General features: G+C 54.8%; 1 protein-coding gene across 3 annotated transcripts; it reads right to left on the reverse strand.

The window, feature by feature from the left end:
• Positions 1-572: 572 nt before the first annotated feature.
• On the reverse strand, positions 573-17335 carry LOC132809064 (class II histocompatibility antigen, B-L beta chain-like). 3 transcript variants are annotated; one of them, XM_060822455.1, is made up of 8 exons: positions 17136-17335; positions 15219-15494; positions 10346-10633; positions 9488-9598; positions 8918-8947; positions 7763-7843; positions 7315-7344; positions 573-1025 (listed from the first exon to the last, which is right to left on the reverse strand). In XM_060822455.1, the coding sequence occupies exons 1-7, from the start codon at positions 17224-17226 to the stop codon at positions 7316-7318; spliced, it is 906 nt and encodes a 301-aa protein (XP_060678438.1). In that variant the 5' UTR covers positions 17227-17335; the 3' UTR covers positions 573-1025; position 7315. The 3 variants fall into 3 exon arrangements, with proteins under 3 accessions (XP_060678438.1, XP_060678437.1, XP_060678439.1); XM_060822454.1 differs by having other exon boundaries at positions 7763-7891; XM_060822456.1 differs by lacking the exons at positions 573-1025; positions 7315-7344; positions 7763-7843 and adding an exon at positions 7863-7891 and having other exon boundaries at positions 8868-8947.
• Positions 17336-19413: the final 2078 nt, after the last annotated feature.

Here is a 19413-nt window from a genome sequence, read left to right on the forward strand (position 1 = left end):
CCACTTAATGGTAAGGTCCTGGGGAGTGTGGCTGAACAAAGAGACCTTGGAGTGCAGGTTCATAGCTCTTTGATGGGACATGGATAGGGTAAATAGACAAGGTCTTTTCCCCCTGGGGTGGGGGAGTCCAGAACTAGAGGTTTATAAAATCATGAGGGGGACATGGATAGGGTAAATAGACAAGGTCTTTACCCCCCTGGGGTGGGGGGAGTCCAGAACTAGAGGGGAACAGGTTTAAGGTGAGAGGGGGGGAAAGGGACCTGAGGGGCAACTTTTCCCCCTAGAGGGTAGTGCGTGTGTGGAACGAGCTGCCAGAGGGGGGCTGGTACAATGACAACATTTAAAAGGATGGGGGGGGGAAATGGATAGGAAGGGTTTAGAGGGAGATGGGCCAAGGGCTGGGGAACGGGGACTGGATTAATTTCGGATCTCTGGGTCAGCACGGACGGGTTGGGCCAAAGGGTCTGTTTCCCTGCTGTACGTCTGAGATCCTGATGGGGTCTGGGGGGAGATGTTGGCAGAGATTCGAAATGGAAGGAGGGGTGGGTGCAGGGGGGGGGGGGGGGGGGGGGGGTCACTGATTACAAGAGAAATCGATTCTCTCAAATTCATGAAATGAGGGTTGGGGGTGGGGTCCCACACTTTGAGTGTTTGTGGGGGAGAAGGGGTGAGCCGGGATGGGTCGGTCTTCGAGCCTCTAGAACCTTCTCTGTGCTGAGTATCAGCCACCCCATCCCCCTCACCCCCCCGCCCCCACCCCTTCACAGGAGGGAAGGGTTTTCTGGGTCAGGAGGGAGATGAAGAGGGTGCTTCCCATTGGTGGAAGGATGGAGAATCGAGGGGGCGGGAGATTGGGGTGCGGGGACTCAGACTGTTATTCGAGGGGCGAAGGTGGGGTTGGGTGGGGTGCGTGGAGGGTGGGGCTGCGTGAGCTAGTACAGAGACACCGGGCAGAGCGGCCTCCATCGTTGTGACAATGATCACCTTCCAGCCAAAGCCACCTGCGCTCTCCCTCCAGCCGGGTCCTGAGGGCAAGACAGGTAAAAGGGGGGGTCAAAGGGGATGGGATTGTCCAGGAGGGGGCCAGCTCAATGTGCCCCCTTTCCCCCCCACCCCAACGTTTCCCAGCTCATCCCTCAGTGAGGGGCAGTGGGGCCAATAGAGACGGCAGTGAGGATAGAGAGGGTCAGGGGGGTATATAGAGAGGGACGGTGGGGTATATAGAGAGGGACGGTGGGGTATATAGAGAGGGACGGTGGGGTATATAGAGAGGGAGGGTGGGGTATATAGAGAGGGACGGTGGGGTATATAGAGAGGGAGGGTGGGGTATGTAGAGAGGGAGAGTGGGGTATATAGAGAGGGAGGGTGGGGTATATAGAGAGGGACAGCGGGGTATATAGAGAGGGAGGGTGGGGTATATAGAGAGGGACGGTGGGGTATATAGAGAGGGACGGTGGGGTATATAGAGAGGGAGGGTGGGGTATATAGAGAGGGAGGGTGGGGTATATAGAGAGGGACAGTGGGGTATATAGAGAGGGACGGTGGGGTATATAGAGAGGGACAGTGGGGTATATAGAGAGAGACGGTGGGGTATATAGTGAGGGACGGTGGGGTATATAGAGAGGGACAGTGGGGTATATAGACAGGGACGGTGGGGTATATAGAGAGGGACGGTGGGGTATATAGAGAGGGACAGTGGGGTATATAGAGAGGGACAGTGGGGTATATAGTGAGGGACGGTGGGGTATATAGACAAGGACGGTGGGGTATATAGAGAGGGACAGTGGGGTATATAGAGAGGGACAGCGGGGTATATAGAGAGGGACAGCGGGGTATATAGAGAGAGACGGTGGGGTATATAGAGAGGGACGGTGGGGTATATAGAGAGGGACGGTGGGGTATATAGAGAGGGACAGTGGGGTATATAGAGAGGGACGGTGGGGTATATAGAGAGGGACAGTGGGGTATATAGTGAGGGACGGTGGGGTATATAGACAAGGACGGTGGGGTATATAGAGAGGGACAGTGGGGTATATAGAGAGGGTCGGTGGGTTATATAGAGAGGGACGGTGGGGTATATAGAGAGGGACAGTGGGGTATATAGAGAGAGACGGTGGGGTATATAGAGAGGGACGGTGGGGTATATAGAGAGGGACAGTGGGGTATATAGAGAGGGACGGTGGGGTATATAGAGAGGGACAGTGGGGTATATAGAGAGGGACAGCGGGGTATATAGAGAGGGACAGCGGGGTATATAGAGAGAGACGGTGGGGTATATAGAGAGGGACGGTGGGGTATATAGAGAGGGACAGTGGGGTATATAGAGAGGGACGGTGGGGTATATAGAGAGGGACGGTGGGGTATATAGAGAGGGACAGCGGGGTATATAGAGAGGGACAGCGGGGTATATAGAGAGAGACGGTGGGGTATATAGAGAGGGACGGTGGGGTATATAGAGAGGGACAGTGGGGTATATAGAGAGGGACGGTGGGGTATATAGAGAGGGACAGTGGGGTATATAGAGAGGGACGGTGGGGTATATAGAGAGGGACAGTGGGGTATATAGAGAGGGACAGTGGGGTATATAGTGAGGGACGGTGGGGTATATAGACAAGGACGGTGGGGTATATAGAGAGGGACAGTGGGGTATATAGAGAGGGTCGGTGGGTTATATAGAGAGGGACGGTGGGGTATATAGAGAGGGACAGTGGGGTATATAGACAGGGACGGTGGGGTATATAGAGAGGGACGGTGGGGTATATAGAGAGGGACGGTGGGGTATATAGAGAGGGACTGTGGGGTATATAGAGAGGGACGGTGGGGTATATAGAGAGGGACAGTGGGGTATATAGAGAGGGACAGTGGGGTAAATAGAGAGGGACGGTGGGGTATATAGAGAGGGACAGTGGGGTATATAGAGAGGGACGGTGGGGTATATAGTGAGGGACGGTGGGGTATATAGACAAGGACGGTGGGGTATATAGAGAGGGACAGTGGGGTATATAGAGAGGGTCGGTGGGTTATATAGAGAGGGACGGTGGGGTATATAGAGAGGGACAGTGGGGTATATAGAGAGAGACGGTGGGGTATATAGAGAGGGACGGTGGGGTATATAGAGAGGGACAGTGGGGTATATAGAGAGGGACAGTGGGGTATATAGAGAGGGAGGGTTTGGTATATAGAGAGGGACGGTGGGGTATATAGAGAGGGACGGTGGGGTATATAGTGAGGGACAGTGGGATATATAGAGAGGGACAGTGGGGTATATAGAGAGGGACAGCGGGGTATATAGAGAGGGACAGCGGGGTATATAGAGAGAGACGGCGAGGTATATAGAGAGGGAGGGTGGGGTATATAGAGAGGGACGGTGGGGTATATAGAGAGGGACGGTGGGGTATATAGAGAGGGACGGTGGGGTATATAGAGAGGGACAGTGGGGTATATAGAGAGGGACGGTGGGGTATATAGAGAGGGACAGTGGGGTATATAGAGAGGGACAGTGGGGTATATATAGAGGGACAGTGGGGTATATAGAGAGGGACGGTGGGGTATATAGAGAGGGACGGTGGGGTATATAGAGAGGGACGGTGGGGTATATAGTGAGGGACGGTGGGGTATATAGACAAGGACGGTGGGGTATATAGAGAGGGACAGTGGGGTATATAGAGAGGGTCGGTGGGTTATATAGAGAGGGACGGTGGGGTATATAGAGAGGGACAGTGGGGTATATAGAGAGAGACGGTGGGGTATATAGAGAGGGACGGTGGGGTATATAGAGAGGGACAGTGGGGTATATAGAGAGGGACGGTGGGGTATATAGAGAGGGACAGTGGGGTATATAGAGAGGGACAGTGGGGTATATATAGAGGGACAGTGGGGTATATAGAGAGGGACGGTGGGGTATATAGAGAGGGACGGTGGGGTATATAGAGAGGGACGGTGGGGTATATAGTGAGGGACGGTGGGGTATATAGACAAGGACGGTGGGGTATATAGAGAGGGACAGTGGGGTATATAGAGAGGGTCGGTGGGTTATATAGAGAGGGACGGTGGGGTATATAGAGAGGGACGGTGGGGTATATAGAGAGGGACAGTGGGGTATATAGACAGGGACGGTGGGGTATATAGAGAGGGACGGTGGGGTATATAGAGAGGGACGGTGGGGTATATAGAGAGGGACTGTGGGGTATATAGAGAGGGACGGTGGGGTATATAGAGAGGGACAGTGGAGTATATAGAGAGGGACAGTGGGGTATATAGAGAGGGACGGTGGGGTATATAGAGAGGGACAGTGGGGTATATAGAGAGGGACGGTGGGGTATATAGTGAGGGACGGTGGGGTATATAGACAAGGACGGTGGGGTATATAGAGAGGGACAGTGGGGTATATAGAGAGGGTCGGTGGGTTATATAGAGAGGGACGGTGGGGTATATAGAGAGGGACAGTGGGGTATATAGAGAGAGACGGTGGGGTATATAGAGAGGGACGGTGGGGTATATAGAGAGGGACAGTGGGGTATATAGAGAGGGACGGTGGGGTATATAGAGAGGGACAGTGGGGTATATAGAGAGGGACGGTGGGGTATATAGAGAGGGACGGTGGGGTATATAGAGAGGGACGGTGGGGTATATAGTGAGGGACAGTGGGATATATAGAGAGGGACAGTGGGGTATATAGAGAGGGACAGCGGGGTATATAGAGAGGGACAGCGGGGTATATAGAGAGAGACGGCGGGGTATATAGAGAGGGAGGGTGGGGTATATAGAGAGGGACGGTGGGGTATATAGAGAGGGACAGTGGGGTATATAGAGAGGGACGGTGGGGTATATAGAGAGGGACAGTGGGGTATATAGAGAGGGACGGTGGGGTATATAGAGAGGGACAGTGGGGTATATAGAGAGGGACGGTGGGGTATATAGAGAGGGACAGTGGGGTATATAGAGAGGGACGGTGGGGTATATAGTGAGGGACAGTGAGGTATATAGAGAGGGACAGTGGGGTATATAGAGAGGGACAGTGGGGTATATAGAGAGGGACGGTGGGGTATATAGAGAGGGACAGTCGGGTATATAGAGAGGGACAGTGGGGTCTATAGAGAGGGACGGTGGGGTATATAGAGAGGGACAGTGGGGTATATAGACAGGGACAGTGGGATATATAGAGAGGGACAGTGGGGTATATAGAGAGGGACAGTGGGGTATATAGAGAGGGACGGTGGGGTATATAGAGAGGGACAGTGGGGTATATAGACAGGGACAGTGGGGTATATAGAGAGGGACGGTGGGGTATATAGAGAGGGACGGTGGGGTATATAGAGAGGGACAGCGGGGTATATAGAGAGGGACGGTGGGGTATATAGAGAGGGACGGTGGGGTATATAGAGAGGGACGGTGGGGTATATAGAGAGGGACGGTGGGATATATAGAGAGGGACGGTGGGGTATATAGAGAGGGACGGTGGGGTATATAGAGAGGGAGGGTGGGGTATATAGAGAGGGACGGTGGGGTATATAGAGAGGGAGGGTGGGGTATATAGAGAGGGAGGGTGGGGTATATAGAGAGGGAGGGTGGGGTATATAGACAGGGACGGTGGGGTATATAGAGAGGGAGGGTGGGGTATATAGAGAGGGACGGTGGGGTATATAGAGAGTGACGGTGGGGTATATAGAGAGGGACGGTGGGGTATATAGACAGGGACGGTGGGGTATATAGAGAGGGACGGTGGGGTATATAGACAGGGACAGTGGGGTATATAGACAGGGACAGTGGGGTATGTAGACAGGGACAGTGGGGTATATAGACAGGGACGGTGGGGTATATAGAGAGGGACGGTGGGGTATATAGAGAGGGACGGTGGGGTATATAGACAGGGACAGTGGGGTATATAGAGAGGGACAGTGGGGTATATAGAGAGGGACAGTGGGGTATATAGAGGGGGACGGTGGGGTATATAGAGGGGGACGGTGGGGTATATAGAGGGGGACAGTGGGGTATATAGAGAGGGACAGTGGGGTATATAGAGGGGGACAGTGGGGTATATAGACAGGGACGGTGGGGTATATAGACAGGGACAGTGGGGTATGTAGAGAGGGACGGTGGGGTATATAGAGAGGGACAGTGGGGTATATAGAGAGGGACAGTGGGGTATGTAGAGAGGGACGGTGGGGTATATAGAGAGGGACGGTGGGGTATATAGAGAGGGACAGTGGGGTATATAGAGAGGGACAGTGGGGTATATAGACAGGACAGTGGGGCATATAGACAGGGACAGTGGGGTATATAGACAGGGATGGTGGGGTATATAGAGGGATGGTGAGGTATATAGAGGGACAGTGGGGCATATAGAGGGGGTGATGGGGTACATAGAGAGGGACAGTGGGGTATATAGAGGGCAGTGTGGTATATGGAGGGTGACAGTGGGGTATATAAAGGGACCGTGGGGTATATAGACAGGGATGGTGGGGTATATAGAGATGGATGGTGAGGTATATAGAGGGACAGTGGGGCATATAGAGGGGGTGATGGGGTATATAGAGAGGGACAGTGTGGTATGTAGAGGGTGACAGTGGGGTATATAGAGGGACAGTGGGTATATAGTCAGGGTAGTGGGGTACATAGACAGGGCTGTGGCGTATGTAGAGGGGGCAGTGGGGTATATAGGGGGACAGTGGGTATATAGTCAGGGTAGTGGGGTACATAGACAGGGCTGTGGCGTATGTAGAGGGGGCAGTGGGGTATATAGACAGGGCAGTGGGATATATAGACAGGGCAATGGGGTATATAGATAGGGCAGTGCGGTATATAGAGAGCAGTGGGGTATATAGAGGGCAATGGGGTATATAGAGTGACGGTGGGGTATATAGAGAGCAGTGGGGTATATAGAGAGGGCAGTGGGTTACATAGAGGGCAATGGGGTATATAGAGTGATGGTGGGGTATATAGAGAGGGCAGTGTGTTATATAGACAGGGCAATGGGGTATATAGACAGGGCAGTGGGGCATATAGACAAGGCAATGGGATATATGGAGAGGGCAGTGGGGTATATAGAGGGCAGTGGGGCATATAGACAGGGCGGTGGGGTATATAGAGGGTAGGCCAAGGTGGGTCAGGGAGGGGTATTTGCCCCAGGCCTTGATTGGGCCGAAGAGCCTCATTCTCCTTCTAGCCCTGAAACCAGGCGCTTCCAGACCAGATGGAGCCTGGTCTGTGTGGGTATGGTGGATATCCTGAACACACGCGGGCCGAAGGGCTCCTCACTCCCATGCCACGGGAGGAGGGCAGATCCAGCCTTGGGTGGGTGGAGGAGGAGCTCACCTCACGCTGGGTGCTGGGTCAATCCATCTCCTGGAAAGACAGGGAAACGATGACTGTCAGGGTGTGCACGGGGTCCATTCTGCCCCTCTAGAACCTGATGCCCCTGTGTAACCGAAGCATTAACTCCCTCCTCTCTGCCTTCGCTTCCCCTCACAGTGGACCCTTCACACTTCCTGGCTCTCCATCCTTGTCCATAAGCTGTTATCTGTCATTCATCACTTACACAGTCATCCCGACTAAGGACAGACCTCCCGACATTTGTATCCAACTCCCTCCCGGATAAATCCCCCCCCGACAAGTTGCCATGCGCTTGCCCGCACCCCACCTGCCCTCCGCAACGCCGACCCTCCCCTGCTTTGTCTGTTCGAACTCACAAATAGCCAGCGGCCACGAGCGCTCGCACAGCCCGTGGGCGTGCCGCGAGCTGGCCCACGCGCATGGTCTTCACCTGACGTCGCGCTGGCGTTGGATCGCACGCTGGTCTCGGGCTGGTTTGATCGGCCCTGCCGTCGATTTTTCAGGAAAAGCACTGCGGGGAATCGGGAAACGTCAGGAATGTGTGTGGCGATCTCGCTTTCTGTGCGAGGAAAAACATTCTGGTGAACTGGGTGGCTGAGGACCCCCCCCCGGGACTCGCAAACTGGCCCAGATTAATGATGGAATGTATCACTAATCCTCACAAACACGGTGCAACTGAATTATTTTATAAAATAGGCCAGCCCTTTTTGAATTATATAAATGCAGATATTTCGCCATCCCAACAAGGGCCTAACAGACAACCAGGAACGTGAATTCGACTGGGAAAACACTACCATCATAGGACAAGCCAGACAGAGAACAGCCAGGGAATTCCTAGAGGCATGGCACTCGTCCACAAACTCCATCAACAGACACATAGACCTGGACCCCACATACAAACCACTGCAGCTGAAACTGACACCCGGAAACGACAAGAACATCCATCAACAGACACATCGACCTGGACCCCACATACCAACCACTACAGCTGAAACTGACACCCGGAAACGGCAAGAACAAACCACTATAAATACCGGAAGAAACATCAAAGCAGCGCTTCACAGGAGGCTCCAACAGCACTGATGATGTTCCCTAGCCAGGGGACGAAACGTTTGCAGCAAAAACTTCCAGCTCGGCGAGCAGAACCACGACAAGGGCTTTTATTTAGTGAGGATTACAGAGCTGGCTGCTCCGGGGCCCCTTGGGAGAGGAATCCCGCGCGAATATGGGTTTTATTATATTTGATGTTAACACATTCTGAGCATGTAGGAGACTTAGGGACACACTCTGGTTAGTTAGAGGTTAGATTAGTAGAAAGTTGAGTTTAGTTTTTTTTTGGTTCTCGTTTTTTTTTCCTTTACTCTTCTCTTGGTTAAATTTTGACTATTGTATCTACGATTTAATTGTACGTCAATGTTTGTATTTGAGAGTTCTGTTCATTTTTTGTAAATTTGCAAACGTTATATTTCCAATAAAAATATCTATATATATAAAAAAAGAGAGTACGCGGCAAATTTGTGCCCAAGTTTGCTCACCCCACACGCGGGTGCGACTGATTAGCGGGCGCTCTTGCGTTGAAAGTTACCTGTGGGTTCAAAGATCCCAGCGTGGCGACCTGTGAAAGGGAGATAAACGAGGAGTCTAAAACGCAGCAGCAAGCAATTCGTGGGTTCGAACAGACACAGCAGGGGGACGGGGCGGGAGCCGCGGGGCAGGAGTTTGAAGGAGGGGACGGGCAGGCGTTTTAATCAGCAATAGGTCAACGGGAAAAGCAAAGTGTAGAGAGAGAGAGAGAGGCCGAGATGGGGGTGGGTCCCGTGATTGGACCCAACGATGGCACGCGCTCGAGGGGCCGAATCGCCTGCTCCTGAGCTCGTCTCGAGGTTTCGAGCACGGGGCTCAGGAGTGCTCCGTGACCCTTCCCTGAAGCCAAACACCATCCCCTTCCCACCCCAACCCCCACCCCACCCAGGGAGGGGGGAGGGAACGCTAGACGTGACCGTCTCTGGCCATGATGTTTCGACCAATGGAGAGTGAGGGGCAAGGACGTCAATTCAGATCCAGACATGCGTGAGGGGGGGGCAAGCTCTCATCCCCACCCTCCAGCCACCACCCCCCCCTCCCTCTCCCCCGCTACCCCCACCCCAATCATTACCTTGAGACTTCAGGTGAAGGTAGACAGCGACCATGACGAAGATGGCTCCCACAATTCCAAACAATATTCCCAAAATGGCAGCCGGCGACAGAGAGAAATGGTGACCGCCGACTGGGGGAGGGGCAAAGGGGGGGGGCAAGCAGAGGGGCAAATAACACAGCAAGAGGTCAACAGGGAATCCACCAGCCCCCCGACACCCACCCACCCACCCCCCCACCAAACCCTCCCAGCGACAGCACGGGGCTAGATACAGAGTAAAGCTCCCTCTACACTGTCCCCCATCAAACACTCCCAGGGACAAGGGGTTAGATACAGAGTAAAGCTTCCTCTACACTGTCCCCCCATCAAACACTCCCAGGGACAGGGACAGCACGGGGTTAGATACAGAGTAAAGCTCCCTCTACACTGTTCCCCCATCAAACACTCCCAGGGACAGGGGGTTAGGTACAGAGTAAAGCTCCCTCTACACTGTCCCCCATCAAACACTCCCAGGGACAGCACGGGATTAGATACAGAGTAAAGCTCCCTCTACACTGATCCCCCATCAAACACTCCCAGGGACAGCACGGGATTAGATACAGGGTAAAGCTCCCTCTACACTGTCCCCCTTCAAACACTCCCAGGGACAGGGACAGCACGGGATTAGATACAGAGTAAAGCTCCCTCTACATTGTCCCCATCAAACACTCCCAGGGACAGGGGATTAGATACAGAGTAAAGCTCCCTCTACATTGTCCCCATCAAACCCTCCCAGGGACAGGGGGTTAGCTACAGAGTAAAGCTCCCTCTACACTGTTCCTAGCAGGGAAGCCTGACTGTCGGACACAGGGCCAGGGGTTGTGGTGTTAGCGGACATACCCCAGTCCAGGCGATACCCCTCTGGGTAGGGGTAGGAGGCGTGCTGAACCAGGCAGGTGTAGGTAGCGGGAGGCTCAGGCTCCACGGTGATGTAGGCCGCAGTCTGGAAGGTCCCTTGGCTGTTGGGGAGGATGGGAAGGTGCAGCACCACGGGGCCCATGTCCTCTCCGTCCCTCAGCCAGCTCACATTCACCGCTCGGGGGGAGAAGCCCGTCACTGAGCATCGCAGCTGCTGGGCCAGGCCATTCCATGACTGACCCTCCGACTGGATTCGTACCGAGGGAGGCACTGAGGAAAGGCAGGGGTTAGTCCCACTCTGACCGCACTCCCATTCAGCTCCCCCTACCCACCCTGCCAGCCTGTTACACAGCAACACGAGGCCATTCAGCCCTTCCTCTACCTGTTACACAGCAACACGAGGCCATTCAGCCCTTCCTCTACCTGTTACACAGGAATACGAGGCCATTCAGCCCCTCCTCCTCCAGCCTGTTACACAGGAATACGAGGCCATTCAGCCCTTCCTCTACCTGTTACACAGGAACAGGAGGCCATTCAGCCCCTCCTCTACCTGTTACACAGGAACAGGAGGCCATTCAGCCCCTCCTCATCCAGCCTGTTACACAGGGACAGGAGGCCATTCAGCCCCTCCCCCTCCAGCCTGTTACACAGGAACACGAGGCCATTCAGCCCCTCCTCCTCCGGCCTGTTACACAGGGACAGGAGGCCATTCAGCCCCTCCCCCTCCAGCCTGTTACACAGGAACAGGAGGCCATTCAGCCCCTCCTCCTCCAGCCTGTTACACAGGAACAGGAGGCCATTCAGCCCCTCCTCCTCCAGCCTGTTACACAGGAACAGGAGGCCACTCAGCCCCTCCTCCTCCAGCCTGTTACACAGGAACACGAGGCCATTCAGCCCCTCCCCCTCCAGCCTGTTACACAGGAACACGAGGCCATTCAGCCCCTCCTCCAGCCTGTTACACAGGAACACGAGGCCATTCAGCCCCTCCTCTACCTGTTACACAGGAACAGGAGGCCACTCAGCCCGTCCCTTGCCCAATCCCTGTGAGACACGATGTACAGCGAGTTCCATTTTGCAAAAATGCAGCAACCCTTGGCTTTATTTTCAAAGCACCACCCACCCAGCCCCCCCCACCCCTCCCATTTCTAGTGCCCAGTCACTAACCCAGAGACGTGAACACAAATACAAAATGTTCTTTTTATAAGCGATGAAAATAACAATCCGAAAATAGGACCATGAGACAACGTCGAAAACAGGAACTATGCTTGCCCTGTGAAAACAGGAACAATGACACATGGTTCGGGCTGGGACGGACGAGCCCCCAGCAACGCGAAGGTGTTTACCACAACAGGATCGCGACCAGGTGGGCCGATGTGTGGCAGATGGAGTTTAATTCGGATAAACGCGAGGGGCTGCATTTTGGGAAAGCAAACCTTAGCAGGACTTAATGGTCAGGTCCTGGGGGAGTGTTGCTGAACAGAGAGACCTTGGAGTGCAGGTTCATAGCTCCTTGAAAGTGGAGTCGCAGGTAGATAGGATAGTGAAGGCAGCGTTTGGGATGCTTTCCTTTACTGGTCAGAGTATTGAGTACAGGAGTTGGGAAGTCATGTTGCGGCTGTACAGGACATTGGTTAGGCCACTGTTGGAATATTGTGTGCAATTCTGGTCTCCTTCCTATCGGAAAGATGTTGTGAAACTTGAAAGGGTTCAGAAAAGATTTATGAAGATGTTGCCAGGGTTGGAGGGTCTGAGCTACAGGGAGAGGCTGAACAGGCTGGGGCTGTTTTCCCTGGAGCGTCGGAGGCTGAGGGGTGACCTTATAGAGGTTTACAAAATTATGACGGGGACATGGATAGGGTAAATAGACAAGGTCTTTTCCCCCTGGGGTGGGGTAGCCCAGAACTAGAGGCTTATAAAATCACGAGGGGGACATGGATAGGGTAAATAGACAAGGTCTTTTCCCCCTGGGGTGGGGGAGCCCAGAACGAGAGGTTTATAAAATCATGAGGGGGGACATGGATAGGGTAAATAGACAAGGTATTTTCCCCCTGGGGTGGGGGAGCCCAGAACTAGAGGGGGATAGGTTTAAGGTGAGAGGTGGGAAAGGGACCTGAGGGGTAACTATTTCCCCCAGAGGGTGGTGCGTGTGTGGAACGAGTTGCCAGAGGAAGTGGTGGGGGCTGGTACAATGACACCATTTAAATGGACCGGGGGGGGGGTCATGGATAGGAAGGGTTTAGGGGGAGATGGGGCCAAGGGCTGGGGAACGGGGACTGGATTAGTTTAGGATCTCTGGGTCAGCACGGACGAGTTGGGCCGAAGGGTCTGTTTCCGAGCTGACTCCGAGAAAGGCAGGGGATTACAAACTGGTCAGTTTAATCTCGAGAGAGAATCATTCGGGGATCGAAGTAGGAAGTACATAGGGAGACCGGGGGGGGGGGGGGGGGGGGGGGGTGCGGAGGGGGGTGGATTCAGAAGGGACAGGATCGATTTCAGAAAAGGTTGATCTACCTTGCGGTGACGACACAGAGAGGGAGAGGATTGACGAGGGTAGCACAGTGGATGCTGTGTGTATGGACATACTGAAGTTACAGTGCCACACAACAAGAGCAGCTACAGATTGGTGGCTAAATGTGTCATTCTCAATGTGGAAATATATTTAGCTGAAGGGTGGGGACACAAGACCCACGTTCAGTCGATAGTTTCCAGGCTGGGGGCTGGAGCAGGTCCCCAGAGGCTGGCTAGAGGAACCTCGGTATTCCCTGAGATGAATCAAGGACCTGGGTGTGGGCAGGTACAGGTTCAGAGTCAGCAGATGGTGTTCACACATGGTAGAGCAGCTCCGACCCTCCCACAGCACCCGCTCCCTCAGCACTGACCCTCCACAGCCCCCGCTCCCTCAGCGCTGACCCTCCCACAGCCCCCGCTCCCTCAGCGCTGACCCTCCCACAGCACCCACTCCCTCAGCGCTGACCCTCCCACAGCCCCCGCTCCCTCAGCACTGACCCTCCCACAGCACCCGCTCCCTCAGCACTGACCCTCCCACAGCGCCCGCTCCCTCAGCACTGACCCTCCCACAGCACCCGCTCCCTCAGCACTGACCCTCCCACAGCGCCCACTCCCTCAGCACTGACCCTCCCACAGCACCCACTCCCTCAGCGCTGACCCTCCCACAGCGCCCGCTCCCTCAACACTGACCCTCCCACAGCGCCCACTCCCTCAGCACTGACCCTCCCACAGCACCCGCTCCCTCAGCACTGACCCTCCCACAGCCCCCGCTCCCTCAGCACTGACCCTCCCACAACAATCAATCCAGACTGCCTTCAACTGTCAGTCCTGCTACCCCAAACACCCGCTCCCCCCCACCCCACCCCACCCCACCCCCCCAGGACCCCCACCCCTACCCTTGCTGCTCCCGGTGTTAACCTGTAACCAAAAAACCGTGAGATGGATTTTGGGGATCCTGCAGTATGGAAACAAGCCCTTTGACCCAACCATCCACACCAGCCCTGTGTACTGTAACCCACCCAGACCCATTCTCCCTGCTCTTTATTTAGCACGGTCAATCCCCCCTAACCTGCACATCCCTGGGCACTACGGGGACAATTTAGCTCGGCCAATCCACCCTAACCTGCACATCCCTGGGCACTACGGGACAATTTAGCACGGCCAATCCACCCTAACCTGCACATCCCTGGGCACTACGGGGACAATTTAGCACGGCCAATCCCATCCTAACCTGCACATCCCTGGGCACTACGGGACAATTTAGCACGGCCAATCCACCCTAACCTGTACATCCCTGGGCACTACGGGGACAATTTAGCACGGCCAATCCCACCCTAACCTGCACATCCCTGGGCACTACGGGACAATTTAGCACGGCCAATCCCACCCTAACCTGTACATCCCTGGGCACTACGGGGACAATTTAGCACGGTCAATCCCCCCCTAACCTGCACATCCCTGGGCACTACGGGGACAATTTAGCACGGCCAATCCCACCCTAACCTGCACATCCCTGGGCACTACGGGGACAATTTAGCACGGCCAATCCCACCCTAACCTGCACATCCCTGGGCACTACGGGGACAATTTAGCACGGCCAATCCCACCCTAACCTGCACATCCCTGGGCACTACGGGGACAATTTAGCACGGCCAATCCCACCCTAACCTGTACATCCCTGGGCACTACGGGGGACAATTTAGCACGGCCGATCCCACCCTAACCTGCACATCCCTGGGCACTACGGGGACAATTTAGCACGGCCGATCCCACCCTAACCTGCACATCCCTGGGCACTACGGGGACAATTTAGCACGGCCGATCCCACCCTAACCTGCACATCCCTGGGCACTACGGGGACAATTTAGCACGGCCGATCCCACCCTAACCTGCACATCCCTGGGCACTACGGGGACAATTTAGCACGGCCAATCCCACCCTAACCTGCACATCCCTGAGCACTACGGGGACAATTTAGCACGGCCAATCCACCCTAACCTGCACATCCCTGGGCACTACGGGGACAATTTAGCACGGCCAATCCCACCCTAACCTGCACATCCTGGGCACTACGGGGACAATTTAGCACGGCCAATCCCACCCTAACCTGCACATCCCTGGGCACTACGGGGACAATTTAGCACGGCCAATCCCACCCTAACCTGCACATCCCTGGGCACTACGGGGACAATTTAGCACGGCCAATCCCACCCTAACCTGCACATGTGTTGGCCTGTGAGGGAACCCACACAGACACGGGGGGAATGTGCAGACCCCCACACAGACAGACAGCGAGCCACTGAGTCACCGTGCTACAGGAGTCAGGGATTGAGAGTGAACTCCCTACCTGTCTGATCCAGGATTGGCTTTGCAGCTTCCAGGAGCTGCTGGGTTAAAGTGATGCCCTGCTGTATCGCAGAATCCACTTTGTCCAGGATGCCCGGGTCCTTGTTCAGGGCATCCACCTCGGCTTTCAGTGCTGTGCCCTCCACAGTGAAGTGGTGCGTCTGGGTGTTGTAGCGGGTAAGTGTCCTCCTGTTGTAGGCCAGCGCCCAGCTACATCCGGTCGTGTCTCCTGCAGCGACCGCCGCGCGATCGCACTCCAGTAGTTGTTGTACCACGTCTGGAGAGCCAGAGCAGAGTGACACCGAGGGGGATGGTGAGGGCGGCTGTGGAGCTGGGCGCCAATGCAGTGCAGACCTGGCAGATTCGTGGTGTGTGGACGGCACCGGCAGTGACCCTTCAGCCCGTCGCGGCTGGGCTAGCCACCAATCAGATCCATCCAGAACCGTCACTGACCCAGAACCTCAGCTCTCTCTCTCTCTCGCTCTCTGTCCCACTCTGTCTCTCTCCCTCCCTGTCTCCCCTCTCTCTCTCTCTCCCTCTGTCCCACTCTCTCTCTCCCCCTCCCTCTCTCCAGCTCCCTCCCCCCCCCCCTCTCTCTCTAACAGACTGAGTTTCCTCAGTAATTTCGGGGGTGGTTTCAGATTCCGGAAGGCTGCCTTTTGATGTTTCCCAGGATGTTGTCTGGACTGGAACACCTCGGAAGGGTTTATAGGATTTAACAGGGGGATCCCGAGGAGAGGGAGTGTGTTAGTATTTAGACAGGGTAGGTCCCCAGATATGTCAGTATTGACACACACACACACACACTCTCACATACACACACACACACTCTCTCTCTCACACACACAGAGACACACACGCTCTCTCTCACACACACAGACACACTCTCTCTCATACACACACACAGACACCGACACATAGACGCACACTCTCTCTCACACACACAGATACACACACTCTCTCACACACAGAGACACACACTCTCTCACACACACAGAGACACACACTCTCTCACATATACACAGACGTACTCTCTCTCACACACACACTCTCTCTCTCATACACACACACAGACACACACACTCTCTCTCACACACACTCACACATACACATCTCACACACACACTCACTCTCACACACACACACAGACACATTCTGTCACACACACTCACTCTCACACACACACTCACTCTCATACACACACTCACTCTCATACACACACACAGACACATTCTGTCACACACTCTCTCACACACACACTCTCACATACACGCAGACACTCTTTCTGACACACAGATACATTCTCTCTCACACACACACTCACACACACAAATACATTCTATCTCACACAGACACTCTCTCACACAGACACACCCTCTCTCACACACACACACATACACACACACTCTCACACAGACACACCCTCTCTCACACACACACACATACACACACACTCTCACACAGACACACCCTCTCTCTCACACACACTCACACACACTCTCACACAGACACACCCTCTCTCTCACACACACACTCACACACAGACACACTCTCTCTCACACACACACACTCACACACAGACACACTCTCTCTCACATTCTCTCTCACACAGAGACACACTCTCTCTCTCACACACAGACACACTCACACAGACACACTCACACACACACACAGACACACTCACACACACACACACTCTCTCTCACACAGATACATTCTCTGTCTCACACACACTCACATGCACACAGACACACTCTTTCACACACATTCTCTCTCTCACACAAAGTCTCTCTCTCTCCCCCCTCCACCCCCACACACCCCCCCACCCCCCACACACACCCTCCCACCCCTTCCCCCCCCCCCCCCCCCCCCCCACACACACCCTCCCACACCCCCTCCCACACCCCAGGAACCTTACCCAATGCTGGAACGACCCTGAGAAAGCCGCAGACGTACAGCGCAGCGGGGAGCAGCACCGCTCTGTCAGCGGAGTTACGCCGACACACCATGGCCCGCGTCCGTCCGCCAAACCTCGCTGCGGAGTGAGCCCTGGACTCGGAGTCCCTTCCCGGGAAGTGTGGCAGGATAACGGCGGTGTGTGGTTCAGGGCTGTGTGACAGTGAGGATATCCAGCCAGCTGCCTGGGCCTGGTTGAGGGGGTGGGAGGTTGGAGGGGGGTGTGTGTGTGTGTCAGTGTGTGTGTGTGCGCGCGTGGCTGGGTTGAAGCCAGGACGCGGTCGGTGTGTGGTTACGCTTGTTTGAGGCTGGCATGACCGCACACAGAGTCTGTCTGACCTCATTCCAGGCGCGTCCGGCCCATGCCAAGCGCTTCCAAGGAATAAGGAACCTCGGACAGCATTCCTGGAATCGACCCTGGGGGGGGGGGAGGGGGTGCCAGGAGAAAGGGGGTTGGGATGAGGTGGGGGGGGGGGAGGTAGGCCACTCAGCCCTGCTTTCCCTTACTATCCCACACCCTCCTTTCCTCCCCCCACACATAACACTGCTCCCTCTCCCTCCAGCTCCTCATCTCCCCTTCCCCAAAATCCGTCGATTCCAATGTCGTCTCGATAGCCCCCCTCCCCCCTGCAGCTGGGGGGAGGGGAAGTAGGGGCAATGCGGATATTTTCTGAGGAGGAAGAGGCCACTCGGCCCCTCTTGGGCCTGCAGCCTCATTCTCTTGTCTCCTCTCTCTCCATTCCCACTCCTTCCTGAGCCACGTCCAATGCCTCAGCTCCCCCCACCCCATTGCCTTCTGTGGTAGAGGGTCTACCCACACCCTCTCTGAGTGAAGACGTCCCACACCATCTCAGTCCCACCGTGAGGGGGTTCCACACTCACCCCTTCCCCAGCCATCGGGGGTCACTGAGCAGCAGCATGCTGGGAGAGTAAAGCCATTATATCCGTACACCCAGTGGACGGGGAGCTGCACTCGGTCTCTCCCCCTGTCCCATATACCCAGGGTATTCCTCTGTGTGTCTGTGTCTCTGTGTGTGTGTGTCCCCTTGTGTGTCCTTGTGTGTGTGTGTGTGTGTGTGCGTGTGTGTCTGTGTGTGTGTGTGTGAGAGAGAGAGCGTGTGTGTGTGTGAGCGTGTGTGTCTGTGTGTCTGTGTGAGTGTGTGAGCGTGTGTGTGTGTGTCTGCGTGAGTGTGTGAGCGTGTGTGTGTGTGAGCGTGTGTGTGTCTGTGCCTGTGTGTCTGCGTGAGTGTGTGAGCGTGTGTGTCTGTGTCTGCGAGTGTGTGTGTGTGTCTGTGTGTCTGCATGAGTGTGAGCGTGTGTGTGTGTGTGTGTGTGTGTCTGTGTCTGCGAGTGTGTGTCTGTGTGTGGGTGTGAGTGTGTGTCTGTGTGTGAGTGTGTGTGAGTATCTGTGTGAGTGTGTGTCTGTGTGTGAGAGTGTGTGTGTATCTGTGTGTGTGTGTGTGTGTGAGAGGGTGTGAGTGTGCGTCTGTGATTGAGTGTGTGAGTGTGTGTGTGAGTGTGTGAGTGTGTGAGTGTGTGTGTGTGTGTGTGAATGTGTGTGAGTGTGTGTGAGTGTGTGTGTGAGTGTGTGTGTGTCTGTGATTGAGTGTGTGGGTGTGTGTGTGTGTGTGAGTGTGAGTCTCTGTGTGAATGTGTGTGAGTGTGAGTGTGTGCGTGTGTCAGGGGCTGGGGTTTATAAAGGGTCGAGACCCTCAATGCTTTAAGTGACACTTTGATGAGAGATCGCCTCTCTCTGAGAGAGAATTCACTAAATGAAATCAGAAACAGGAATCACTACAGCATCTCGGCAGGTCATAGAGCAATACAGCACGGAAACAGACCCTTCGGCCCAACCAGTCCGTGCTGACCCAGAGATCCGAAATTAATCCAGTCCCCATCCCCCAGCACTTGGCCTATCTCCCTCTAAACCCTTCCTCTCCATGTCCCTCCCCCCATCCTTTTAAATGTTGTCATTGTACCAGCCCCCACCACTTCCTCTGGCAGCTCGTTCCATACACGTACCACCCTCTGGGGGGAAACGTTGCCCCTTAGGTCTCTTTTATATCTTTCCCCTCTCACCCTAAACCTATGCCCCTCTAGTTCTGGGCTCCCCGACCCCAGGGAAAAGACTTTGCCTATTTATCCTATCCATGTCCCTCATAATTTTATAAACCTCTATAAGGTCACCCCTCAGCCTCCGACGCTCCAGGGAAAACAGCCCCAGCCTGTTCAGCCTCTCC

This window comes from Hemiscyllium ocellatum, unplaced genomic scaffold (assembly GCF_020745735.1).
Source record: "Hemiscyllium ocellatum isolate sHemOce1 unplaced genomic scaffold, sHemOce1.pat.X.cur. R, whole genome shotgun sequence".
Classification (NCBI taxonomy): Eukaryota; Metazoa; Chordata; class Chondrichthyes; order Orectolobiformes; family Hemiscylliidae; genus Hemiscyllium; species Hemiscyllium ocellatum.

What these genes read in the sequence shown, in the direction of transcription:
- LOC132809064 (XM_060822454.1), bottom strand. Translation starts at nt 17,226, where the DNA reads ATGGTGTGTCGGCGTAACTCCGCTGACAGAGCGGTGCTGCTCCCCGCT. An exon ending in CAGGGTCGTTCCAGCATTGG is followed by an intron (nt 15,495 to 17,135) that starts GTAAGGTTCCTG and finishes CTGGCTCTCCAG; the next exon opens with ACGTGGTACAACAACTACTG. An exon ending in GCCAATCCTGGATCAGACAG is followed by an intron (nt 10,634 to 15,218) that starts GTAGGGAGTTCA and finishes GCCTTTCCTCAG; the next exon opens with TGCCTCCCTCGGTACGAATC.